The 13,127-nt window shown below is 44.3% G+C and overlaps 1 protein-coding gene across 4 annotated transcripts in view; it reads right to left on the bottom strand.

Annotated features, from left to right (window-relative positions):
- KNDC1 (kinase non-catalytic C-lobe domain containing 1) overlaps positions 1-12,429 on the bottom strand; it is a 99,992-nt gene extending 87,563 nt beyond the window's left edge. Inside the window, exons 1-4 of one of the 4 annotated variants that reach the window (XM_039481918.1) lie at positions 12,243-12,429; positions 11,670-11,764; positions 7,351-7,549; positions 811-869 (exon numbers count right to left, since the gene is read on the bottom strand). In XM_039481918.1, coding sequence (XP_039337852.1) covers positions 811-869; positions 7,351-7,549; positions 11,670-11,759 — 348 coding nt within the window. In that variant the 5' untranslated portion in view covers positions 11,760-11,764; positions 12,243-12,429. Of the gene's footprint in view, positions 1-810; positions 870-7,350; positions 7,550-8,686; positions 8,798-11,134; positions 11,264-11,669; positions 11,765-12,242 lie in introns of those variants that run through there. The other 3 variants (XM_039481917.1, XM_039481920.1, XM_039481919.1) reach the window with 3 other exon arrangements.
- Between the last annotated feature and the right edge of the window lie 698 nt (positions 12,430-13,127).

Genomic DNA, 13,127 nt, shown 5'->3' with positions numbered 1-13,127 from the left:
GTGTGTATGTATTTGCTAAACAAGAGATAATTATAAACCAGATTATACAAAAAGATAATCAAGCATCAAAATTAAGTTATTTATATTAGATTATGTGGAAACAAAATAGATTCCCTTGTATCTTGACTGACAACAAAACATGCTTCCCATTAAACCAATTTAGGTATTATCTAGAATACAAGCCAATAAAAACATTAAATAGTGTATCCAGGAATTTCAATAGAAAGGAACAAAACCAAACATTCTTGTAATACAGCAAAGGGATGGCTGATTTGGGAGACTAATGAATTAGTGTAAACAATTTAGCACTAATTTAATTTAACAATGTAGAGCATTTGTGGATTGCAAGGCAACAGACATCCATTTGTTTCTTCATTAAGCCAAAGATAAAATTGTTGATTGCCCCACCATGAATTATTTTATTGAAGAAGATAGCAAACAAATGTTATATTTAGTATAAAAATTCATAGCTAGTCTCTGAACAAACAAATGTAACCAATGAAGGATACATAAAACAATTCAGACCAGCTGTGGTTTAAGGCAGACCAATATACCATTCTTGCAAAAAAGGGTTTACATGTTTTCAGTTAGTGAAGAATTGTTTATATAGAAAATTGTTATAAACATACCATTTTACTTCACTAGAAATTTCCATTTAATACACATAGTCTGCATTCCCAAAATAGTATACTCATTCATGAGCATTAAATACAAACATTAAAACTGCATGCTGAAGAAAAACTATAAGCATTCAGTATTGTAAAAATACCAACAATAACAACAAGATCTATATCTTTATCTGTTACTTGCCTCAAATGTGTTACCAGTGATGTCAAATTCTGGTGGGACAAAGGCACCTTCTGGATCGTCTATAAAAAAAGAATGCCAGATGAAGAAATTGACAATTATATATGCATATAGCACGTTTTGACAGTTTGATGTCACAAAATGAAATCTACATAATTGACAAGCCTGTTGGTTCTCACACCTCCAAGCTACAAAGACAACTCTGTACAGAGCTGATTGTTCCAGTGCTGTAAGGGAACTATTAACTCTTACCAAAGGACCCTTAATGATTACATATGGAAATGTGCCTTTCTGTACCTTATTTCTAACCATCCTGAAGAAGCAAACTATCACTCTCCCCACTAAGAAACAAAAAGATTAAATTCAGAGAAAGAAACAACCACCATTTGAGACACCAAACTACCAACTTAATATTTTTAATCCCCTTCCTTCTGTGAACCTGAAAGTTTTCAGGTCGGGGCTACAGCAGGGGCCAGGACTGCAACTGGGGCCAGGAACAGAGCTGGAGGAGAAGGCCGGGGCTGTGGCTGGGGGTGGGAGCTGGGAACGGGGCTGCAGCTAGGGCTGTGGCCTGGAGTGGAGCCGGGAGCGGAGTCGGGAGCTGGGGCCAGGGCCAGAAACCGAGGCCAGAAGCTGTGGTTGGGGGCAGGGCCGGAGTAGGGGGTAGGGTGAGGCTGGGTGGGGCTCCCTCCCCACCCCCAATGAGGGCTGACCTTGGCCCCTCCACATCCCCCCAAAGATTCCTCTGTGCCCCACTAGCGGGGGGCACCCCACAGTTTGGGGACCACTGCTTTATAGTGAAAGGCTCACAGAGCTCAATCTATTTATCTTAACAAAGAGAAACATAAGAGATAACTTGACTACACTGTAAGTCCCTGCATGGGGAAACAAATATTTATTAATACACCATCAGTATAGCAGAGAAAGGCATAGACACAAACCTATGGCTGGAAGCTGAAGTTTGACAAATTCAAACTGACAATAAGGTGCACATTTTTGACAGCGAGGATACAACCATTAGAACAATTTGCCAAGGGTTGTGGTGGGGTTTCTTCAACACCAACCATTTTAAAATCAAAATTGGATATTTTTCTAAAAGATGTGCTCTAGGAATTATTTTGAGGAAGTTCCATGGCTCGTGTTATACAGGAGGTCAGACTACATGATCACAATGGTCCCTTCTGGCCTTGGAATCTCTGAATCAAAACTCCAGGCCAGTAACCAGGAGGAAGATTTCCCAGGGCCAGCTAATAAAAGCTTATAGGAGTTTGCCTTGTATTACTTTTCAGAAGTTACAAAACAAGCACATGTAGGTAAGTCTCCACAGCCACCACCTGTAACTACCATCTTCTGAGATGAGGAAGAACGAAATCTCCATCTCCAAGGTACGCAACCTAGTTGACTGCTGACCTACTCACACCACAAATATGATTGATGCCCTTGTGGGCCTCTCCAGCCAGCAGGCCAACATAGCTGCTCACTCCACTTTCCAATCAAATCCATATGGAAAGACCATGAGAAAAGCTCTTCATTAGAGGAGTTGGGCCTGGACGACAGCTTGTAAGTGGACTACTTCAGCAGCGATGCTGCATGATGCTGTATTAATACATATCTGGCAACTCAGTCATTGGAGGTATAACTATGGTGGTGTTTTGATGGTGTTGCCCCATTTGCCTGAGGGATTTGGCTCCAAAGGTTGGGTAATTTCCCTTAGCCCTGGTCTACACTACGAGTTTAGGCTGAATTTAATAGCATTAGATCGATTTAACCCTGCACCTGTCCACACGATGAAGCCATTTTTGTCGACTTAAAGGGCTCTTAAAATCAATTTCTGTACTCCTCCCCAACGAGGGGATTAGTGCTGAAATCAACATCGCCGGGTCGAATTTGGGGTAGTGCGGATGCAATTTGACGGTATTGGCTTCCAGGAGCTATCCCAGAGTGCTCCATTGTGACCACTCTGGACAGCATTTTCAACTCAGATGCACTAGCCAGGTACACAGAAAAAGCCCCGGGAACTTATGAATTTAATTTCCTGTTTGGCCAGCGTGGTGCGCTCATCAGCATACGTGACCATGCAGTCCTAGAATCTCTAAAGAGCTCCAGCCTGGACTGAACAGGAGTTACTGGATCTGATCACTGTTTGGGGAGACGAATCCGTGTTATCAGAACTCCGTTACAAAAGATGAAATGCCAAAATATTTGAAAAAAATCTCCAAGGGCATGACGGACAGAGGCTACAACAGGGACCCACAGCAGCGCAGTGTGAAAATTAAGGAACTCAGGCAAGCCTACCAAAAAACCAAAGAGGCAAACGGCCACTCCAGGTCAGAGCTCCAGACATGCCATTTCTATGAAGAGCTGCATGTAATTCTAGGGGGAGCCTCTACCACTACCCCACCCCGTCCATGGACACCTGCAAGGGGGGAGTCTCATGCAACAGTGATGAGGATTTTGGAGACAAGGAAGATGAGGATAGCACACAGCATAGAAGCAGAGAAACCATTCTCCCTGACAGCCAGGAACTGTTTATCACCCTGGAGCCAATACCCTCCCAAGGCGAGCTCACAGACCATGAAGCCAGAGAAGGCACCTCTGGTGAGTGTACCTTTGTAAATATAATGCATGGTTTAAAAGCAAGTGTATTTAATGATTAATTTGCCCTGACAACCTGGGATGCATTCGCAGCCAATACAGCCCCTCCCTTTTAACTGGCCAACGCAATAGGTGCTTGGTATGGGAAAGGAGGGCACGGCTGTTTGAAACCATTCCCACATGTTATGAAGGTTGAAGAAGCTGAAAGACTGTGGCTTACCATGGCTGCCTACAAGCTGAATTCTGTTGCCCGGTCCTGCATGTGTGATCTCTCATACCAAACTGACAGGCCCTCAATATAAGAGGCAAAATGCGACCTTATGCCGAAAGCACATGTGCTACGTAATGTTAACAGCTTGTTCACCGTGAAGGAGTCTATCCATTGTTCTCTAAAATGTGTCTTTAAATACTACTCTCCTTTTTTTCCCTCCCACAGCTGCAAATGTTTCAACGTTCCCCCTATCATCTGCATCCCAGAGGCTAGTGCAGATAAGAAGGTGAAAAAAACCACACTCGCGATGAAATGTTCTCTGAGCTCATGCAGTCCTCCCACACTGAATGCGTGAAGGCAAACATCAGAGTCCAAGAAAGCAGAAAATGAACACGAGGACAGGAGGGACGAATGAGATGAGAGATGGCGGGAGCAAGATGAGATAGGCAGGATGCAATGCTGAGGCTACTGGGGGATCAAACTGATATGCTCCAGCATCTGATGGAGCTGCAGGAAAGGCAGTAGGAGCACAGACCACCGCTGCTGCCCCTGTGTAACCGCCTGCCCTCCTCCCCAAGTTCCATAGCCTGCTCACCCAGATGCCCAAGAACCCCGGGGGGGGGAAATGGGTGCACTCCGGGCACCCAAACACTCCACCCCAAAGGACTGCACAAGCACAGAAGGCTGGCATTCAATAAGTTTTGAAGTGCAGTGTGGCCTTGTCCTTCCCTCCTCTCCTTCTCCCCCCACCCCTCCCAGGCTACCTTGGCAGTTATCCCCCTATTTGTGTGATGAATTAATAAAGAATGCATGATTTTGAAACAATAAATGACTTTCTTGCCTCTGCAAGTGGTGATCGAAGGGGGGAGGGTAGTTGGCTTACAGGGAAGTAGAGTGAACCGCGGGGGTGGGGGGGTTTCATCAAGGAGGAAAAAAAAAACGGTCACACTGTAGCCTGGCCAGTCATGAAACTGGTTTTCAAAGCTTCTCTGATGCGCAGCGTGCCCTGCTGTGCTCTTCTAATCGCCCTGGTGTCTGGCTGTGCGTAATCAGCGGCCAGGCGATTTGCCTCAACTTCCCACCCTGCCATAAACGTCTCCCACATACTCTCACAGATATTGTGGAGCAGACAGAAAGTGGCAATAACAATTGGAATATTGGTTTTACTGAGGTCTAACCGAGTCAGTAAACTGCGCCAGTGCACTTTTAAACATCCAAATGCACATTCTACCACCATTCTGCACTTGTTCAGCCTATAGTTGAACGGCTCCTTATTACTGTCCAGGGTGCCTGTGTATGGCTTCGTGAGCCATAGCATTAAGAGGTAGGCTGGGTCCCCAAGGATAACTATAGGCATTTCAATGTCCCCAACAGTTATTTTCTGGTCTGGGAAGTAAGTCCCTTCCTGCAGCTGTTCAAACAGACCAGAGTTCCTGAAGATGAGAGCGTCATGCACCTTTCCAGGCCATCTCACGTTGATGTCGGTGAAACGTCCCTTGTGATCCATCAATGCTTGCAGCACCATTGAAAAGTACCCCTTGCGGTTTATGTACTGGCTGCCAAGGTGGTCTGGTCCCAAGATAGGGATATGCGTTCCGTCTATCACCCCACCACAGTTAGGGAATCCCACTGCAGCAAAGCCATCCACTATGACCTGCACATTTCCCAGAGTCACTACCCTTAATAGCAGCAGCTCAGTGACTGCATTGGCTACTTGGATCACAGCAGCCCCCACTGTAGATTTACCCACTCCAAATTTATTCCAGACTGACCGGTAGCTGTCTGGCACTGCAAGCTTCCAGAGGGCTATCACCACTTTCTTTTCAACTGTGAAGGCTGCTCTCTTCTTGGTAAGCGCTCTTACACAGTCAAAAGTTTCACAGCCACTGGGAATCATCCCAGACCTGCAACACTATGTGGTCCACCAGTTTGTGTTTTTTTCCCGCGCCCAGAATCAGCATCCACGGCACGAACCTGCCCCATTACCACCATGATGTCCAAATTGCCAGGGCCCATGCTTTAAGAGAAGTCTGTGTCCGTGTCCTCATCACTATTGTGATCATGCTGTCATCGCCTCCTCACCTGCTTTTGCAGGTTCTGGTTCTGCACATACTGCAGGATAACATGCGAGCTGTTTACGATGCTCACAACAGCGGCGGACAGCTGAGTGGGCTCCATGCTTGCTGTGGTATAGCGTCTGCTGGAGAGTATGGGTTTTTAGTGAAGCAAATTATGTGCATGGACATAATTCATATTATTGGAAAGTCTTGATTAGGATTTCTCAAAATTCAATTATAGTTAAAGAAACATATTTAACTGATGGCTGACAACCAGGAACTGAGCTTAGATTTTTTCACCTCTTGTGAGCACTTCCTTTCTTTCCCCAAGATCTTAATTTTTGGCAGTACAAAGAACTTTTGTCCAGTAGACATATTCTCCTTTAGCGAGGCTCCTGTACATTTCTTTAAGAAACATCAGGTCAAATTCGATCCAAGATTTAGATTTTGTAAGAGTCAACTTTTACAAAACTGAGGAAAAGTGTTTCTTTACTGAAGTTATAATACAAACAATTCTTTTAACACAAAAACCAATTTCCCCTGCAGTGTTAAACGAACTATGGCAGCACAGGATTAGTACATGGGAATCTGAAAATGTATTATACTTAAAAACAAACACGAATCTGTCAAATCTATTTTGAAGTTGTTCATGATGAGAAATAAATAATGAATACATTTAAAAATATACTTTCAGTTTTATGTCATGTTTTATGACCTCTCAAGTAAGGACATTTGATTTAAAACTCTGATTTTTAACCTGATGTAGTTTCATTTCAACAGTTGGACCAAAATTATGGCTAACACACCCACATACATGGTTCATTTAATGCAATCTGGAAGCAAAGTGACAGATGTAGTTATTCTGACATTGTTTTAAAAATAAATTAAGATTAAAAGACATAATAAAAAGCCTAAAGAGAATAGGTATGGCACAGAACTGATCTCTGAGGCTTCTACAGCTTGGCACTAGGTTCCTTCTTCCTCATTCTCTACTGCAATTTTCTTAGCTGACATTTCTTGCAATGTGAGAGACTAAGGCTCTTGAGATTTTTGCTGATTTCATCTTATCCAATAATAGACTTTCGTTCACAATGAAATCAGAAGTCCTTTTGTGAATGTCAGCATCCATGTCTCCAATGATACATAAAGATCTTACATTCTGCCATATGCAGACACCACTCAATCCTCCATTCTGAGAAAGCTTTATCAGGTCACATCTATTCTACTGTTAGATCTACAGCCAAATAGCCATCTTCGTTAGCCATACTTGTAATTTCATGGACATATTTTAAGTGGTGAGAGAAGCAGCACCATGATTATGCTTTGCCCATACTTTCAGACATGCAAACACATATCTGCACAAGTCCATAATTTACTATGTTTAAAATGTAAGTGCAATAGATTAATGTGGAAAAAAAATCTGTGAAAACAAGTGGATCCAAGATTTTACTAAATTCAATCAGAAATCTTTATTCAGTACTAGTATAACTAGTGAATGTACAGTGCTCCTGAATCAAATTTAGTTTCATATGGACTGCAATTCATCCATTTATCAAGAAATTCTGCTTTGCAGTCTAATTAAATCTACATAAAAGTTTGAAGAGTATAATGTTTTATTACATGCTCTCAGCATGACTTTGCATACTTTTTAACAAATTGCCTAGAAGCATAAATACTTACCACTGAGCTGTTCCATGAAGCACACATTGCCATTGGTGTTAAAAGCCAAAGTGTCAGGAGTAATGCAAAGTGTCTGGAAGATTGCTGAATGGGAGATGCTCTTCATAGAATGGCTACACTCCAGGCAAATTGCCCAGATATCTTGCTCGGTAAGACAGCTATCCCGCAGTGACAGAATATCAGCAAGGGACACATTCTCCTGCCAAGACATGAATTCAGAAATGACTCTGCATTTGATGACATTACTTGTAGCCAATTGTGTCAAATGTCATCTACAAGACACAACCTGATGTGATTCCAGCAAGTTCTCAGACTTCCTGGGACAAAGAATTTAACCTCCAACTCCTACCCCCCAAGTATTTAATGTAAAGAACGTTCAGCACAAAGAGTGCCTCAGGGGAAACAGTCAACGTGTGCAAAGATCTTACACTAACATCAGAAAACAGGTATTTTTTTGTGATATATTTAAATCGAGACACTCCTGCACCACACTAAAATGAAAGGCTAGTCATGAGGTAAAGGCACAGGGATTTGGATTAATTTTCTGACTCTGCCACAAGTTTTCAGTGTGACTTTGGGGAAGTCACTTTAAGCTCTTTTTGCCTCAGTTTCCCCCACCTGTCTCCTGAAAGGGGTCGTTGCAAGGTTTACTTAGTGCTTGTAACTGCTTTGTGAGCCTCAGGTAGCGCAACACACCTTATGGCCTCTGTTTTGGGGGGCGGGGGGGGGGGGGGGAAATAAGTCAAAATTTTAGCTAAACAGCTCCAGGTGCCTGATGGTTGCCTCAGGTTTTTGTTTATCCAGTGCTCCCCAGTGGTCAAGGTAACATATGACTTACAGCTAAAGGCTGTCTTCACAGCTGTGATATTTATTAGGCTCATGTGGGAAGTCCAAGAAACATGGCAAAAGCTGTGTTGGAGACATTTAGAAGTTAGTATTTGCTTTGTTCAGTCTAGTTTAGACTAGAGAATAACTTTACATTGGAAGGACGATGCACTGGAAGATCTGACAGGCTCTTTCAATTTCTTACTTCTATGTATGCTTTAGGAAGCTGCTTGGATAAAAAGATGCCTAGTAGCTGTATTATCACACAATAATTACTGTTGCCAATCCTCCAGGATTGTCCTGGAATCTCCAGGAATTAAAGATTAGTCTTTAATTAAAGATTGTGTCATGTGATGAAACCTCCAAGAATATGTCCAATCAAAACCAACAATCCTACACAACATAATGACCCCAAGATAAGGGCAGTAAACACAAGAAACGTATTTGCCTTTCCCAAGCAACTCTAAAAAAATGGAAACAATTCGGGCAAAATTTCAAGCTGGATACATACCGATTACAATTTAGTCAAGAAAAGACCATAACAGCAATTTTCTCAAAGCTCTAATAAGTAGTTGACATTTCTCAGACCTCCAAAATTCCAGATATTTAGAACTGGGTTTAGCTATAAAAAGTAATCAAAGAGTTTTGGGTTATAGAATGTGTGTTTTACAAATATCTAACAATTGATTTTTGTTTGTTTTTCTTTGGGATGGAGTAAAAGCAAATTTGTTAATATTTGTTATTTATCATTGCATTCAGCATCACTTAATGGGAAAAGTATTCCCAACATTAGAAGCACCACCATTTTGGTCTTCTGATTCTCCTTTCTCTTCTTCCCAGTCTGTCTCTTCCACTTCCTACTTCAGTATCTCCCTCTCTGTAACAACTCCCAATTCCATGTTACTGGGCTCCTCTTCCACCCCTACGTTCCCTTCTCTTAAAAGGATCAGGAATCAAATAAAAAGTGACAGAGTCCTGTGGCACCTTATAGACTTACAGACGTCAGACGAAGTGGGTATTCACCCATGAAAGCTTATGCTCCAATACGTCTGTTAGTCTATAAGGTGCCACGGGACTCTGTCGCTTTTTACAGATCCAGACTAACACGACTACCCCTCTGATACTAGGAATCAAATAGCTAATGCTAAATCTTGAAGAGATTTTCTAAAAGTTTAAGGGATTTAGGAGCACATGTCCCCATTGCTTTTAGTGGGATTTGTGTTCTTAGATCTCTTAGGCATTTTTGAAAAATCTTTCCTTCAAGTTCAAGGCTCATCAGGCTTTCAAGTTAACATTTCAATGAAATGAAAGAGTCAAGGAGAGCTCAGACTCTTAGAGCCATTTCTTATGGTCACCTGTAGACTCATTGCTTGTGTTATCACACAGATCCTATTTGGAAGATCTTTATCATAAGGTTAGAAACCCTTTGAGGGAGATAAATGAAAGCTTAGATTCTGCAGACTCTGCACATGCTTTGTGGTCCAGGGCCAACCTGGATGTTTGCCACCAGTAAACGATACTATAAAACACACTGAAATGAGAAAGATAGCATTTTAAATATAAAGAGGCATCTGACAGAGTGAGCAGTGAAGAATTAATAAAATATTCCTAGACAAACTGGACAGCAAAAAAGCCATTTCTCAAAACAAGACTATAGAGTATCTATTCAAATGGGAACTTTTAGGAGCTTGCCAGGAATGGCAGTCAAGCTCCATTTAATAAATATCCAGCTCTTCTATGGTGCTTTAAGAGATTAAGAGGTTGTTTTCCCCTCCACCACCCATACTTTTGGGTCTCCAACTTTTAATCACTCTTCTTGAATATTCCCAAGAATGCTATAATTGTGTCAGTAAGCACCCTTAATATCCTGAGAGCAATCTGGGAGATCTTCCAAAGGGTAGTCATGGAAAACTTATTGAATCATGATTCATACATCAGCAGCAGACAATAATCTTGTTCAGTCTGAGGAATAAAAAGGTATCCCCAACTGGTTTCCACATTGCTAAAGGATTTTGATTCACGCTCAACTCTCTTGAGAGCAAAAATGATTGTGCCAGATCTTCTCCACCATGTGACAGGCTACAGGAAACAGAGGTCACCGGACAATGTCCACAAATTGATTATCTGATCCTACTTGAGTTTGTGAAAAGAACTGTAGCCAGTCCCTCCTCCAAATTATTTACATTGCTAGGAGCTTTCTCTATGGGTACTCCCTTTTCACTGTTACTACTTGATGGAGTCTACCCGTGAAACTGGCAGAGATGTAAGAAGAAAGAGAAGGTGCTATTTAACAACTGAACCTAATATGTGAAATGTATCCATCACTATTAACTGCTAGTTAAAATATTTCTGGTCCATGTTATCCAAATGCTAACTAACCAGGCAAGCAACACTCTCCAAATCATTCCTTGAGTTATGAAGGAAGACATCAATAATGCAAGAGTAGAACTATCTATGACAAAACAACTCAGAACTAGAGTCAGCTCCATCTTTACGTGTTTGTTTAGCACAACTACTGACTAATTTAAACAAACAACAGTATAAATAGTCTTAGCGGCCTTTTACGTGGCAGCAATGAAACTTTTACAGAAGAAAAAATGATTTGCTTATTACCAAAGGGGATTTGTTTGATTTATGTGATTTTGTCTGATTAAGAGTTATTGTTATTAAATGCTACAACAAAGTCATAGTCCAACATTTGTGACATTAGTCTACAGACATGACAATAATTATGATACAGCAGTTAAATCATATTGATGAATATGGGGTATCAAGAAGTAGGGTGTGAGGGAGTAAATCCATTAGGAACACAGGTTTCTGGGATTATTAGGAAGAGGGAAGCAAGAGAATCTTATTGACATGAAAAATGCCTCTTTGTATGCCCCCTAAATAGATTTCTCCAGTTCCCATATAATAAGACTTCCAAGACTTTTGATAGCTGCTAATCATAAATCCTTACCCAGAGATGTTTGCATGCTACAGTTTTGCAGGAAGAAGATCGTTCAGAACATTTCCTTTATAACTTACTGCTTTAAAGAGTAAAAGCAATTTGCCCTCACAGCTTTTGAATGGTCGGAGAATCCGCCCCTTTCCCAACAACTGAACTAAGATGATCGGGTCCCTGTGAAAGTTGATTTATACCCCTTTGACTGGCCAGTCCGCGTTCACCACAGGGTTAGTTCCCCGTTAAGTCAACCCTATCCACTCTCCCCTAGTTTGCGCAGCGCAGCGCACCGCTGTAAACAAAGCCAAGGCCGGGAAGGGCAGGCCGGGAACTGGACGCACAGGCCAGCAGCACAGCGACCAGAGAACTAGCAGCTGAGTTGCTGACACAAAACAAGTTCATCCAGAGAAGCTACCCCAGCAACTGCAGCGCCGGGGCCACTCTGCAGCTGGGAAGGGTCGGTCTCGCCCACAGGAGCCAGAGCTCTTCAGGGATGAGCGGGTGCTCTTGCCAAGGAGGGGTGGGGGCGGCTGCACTTTGGCACACTCACCTCATCCTCCAGCAGCGTCGGCAGCGGCTCGAAGTCATAGCAACCCACCTCCGCGGGAAACCCAGCCACCGCGGCGTCCGCAGCCTCCATGCCGCCTGGGGAGGAAGTGGCAGGCGAAGGCTTCACCCCAGCAGCCTGGCTGCGTGCTCCAAGCCCAGCCCTCTGCGGCTCATTCCCACCGCCGGCTCGTGCCTCCGGAGCGGCCCCTGGCCGTAGCCCCGCAGCGCCTCGAGCCCTCCTGCCCCGGCCCGCTCGCTTCCCGCGCCCACCCCCGGCTGGGAGCCCTGCCCGGGGCACGCCCTGCCCCTTCGCTAAGGAAGCGATCGCATAGTAACGGGCACGGCCGCCGCGCCTGGCCTGAGCGCCGCAGGCCGGACTGCAGCTCCGCCCGACCGCCTCCTTCCCCGCACAGCCCAGCTCCACCACTGCAGGGGCCTCGGCCCGCTCGCTCCGGCCTGGGTCCCTGAGCCCTAGCGCCCTCCCGGCGCAGCCAGGTGCCTGCCCTGAGACTCACCCCCGCCCCCCGCTAATCCGCTTTCATCCCTGGTTCCCAGCCCCCCGCTCCGAACTAACGCGGAGCAAACTTCAGGCAGCAACTTGCCGCCAGCGCAGCCCCCCTCCCCGCACGCCAGCCGCGCCGCTGCCGCAATGCTCCCTCTGCACCGCCGGAGAGCGGCGTGGCTCGGGGCGGTTGTCAGCGCGCAGGCTGATTGATGCACCAGGGTTGGTTTGTGTCTGATCTGCCGGGCTCAGAGAGCGAAGCCTGCGGCATGCACTGGCAGACTGGCCCTTTGCCAGGGCTTTCCAAAACCTGCACCCCTGATATTGATGATCGAAACTGAATGTTATCAATCAAACCGAACGCTCCAGTCCTGCAATGAGCTTCATGGAAGTGGACCATGGAGCCCTAGTGACTTCAGTGGGGCTGCAAGGTTGTGCAATCGGGGAATGGATTTCGGGATCAGGGCCTTAACATTGACAACATTTTCTGTTTGCTTTCACTGGACTTGGACATTCAATTAAATTTAATTTAATTTTGTCCCATCACCCCACATGCACACACCTTGCTGCAATTTGATCTACCAGCAGGGACCCCTCACCTTGAGACAGGGCCGTAGCAACAAAGAACGTGGCCCCCTCCGAACATATGTCCGGGGCCCCTTACAATGCAGAAACTGGAATGCGGTATTTATTTTATACAATATACAGGGTTCATATTATGTATACATAGGCCTACAGTGTACATGTATTCCATAACTAACTTACCTAGTTATACCTTACATTTTTTTTGTTACTTTTAAGAGCCCCCTTCCTTGCGGGGCCCCCTCCAGTTGGAGGGTACGGAGGGCACTCGCTACGCCTCTGCCTTGAGAGAAAGTGGTTGGGACACTAGGCTACAAGTTGAGACAGCAGGGTTCAAATCCCTGTCATGCTACAGACTTCCTGTTTGACTTAGCC

Source organism: Mauremys reevesii, linkage group 7, assembly GCF_016161935.1.
Source record: "Mauremys reevesii isolate NIE-2019 linkage group 7, ASM1616193v1, whole genome shotgun sequence".
Classification (NCBI taxonomy): Eukaryota; Metazoa; Chordata; order Testudines; family Geoemydidae; genus Mauremys; species Mauremys reevesii.
This window is presented reverse-complemented; position numbering and strand designations above follow the sequence as displayed.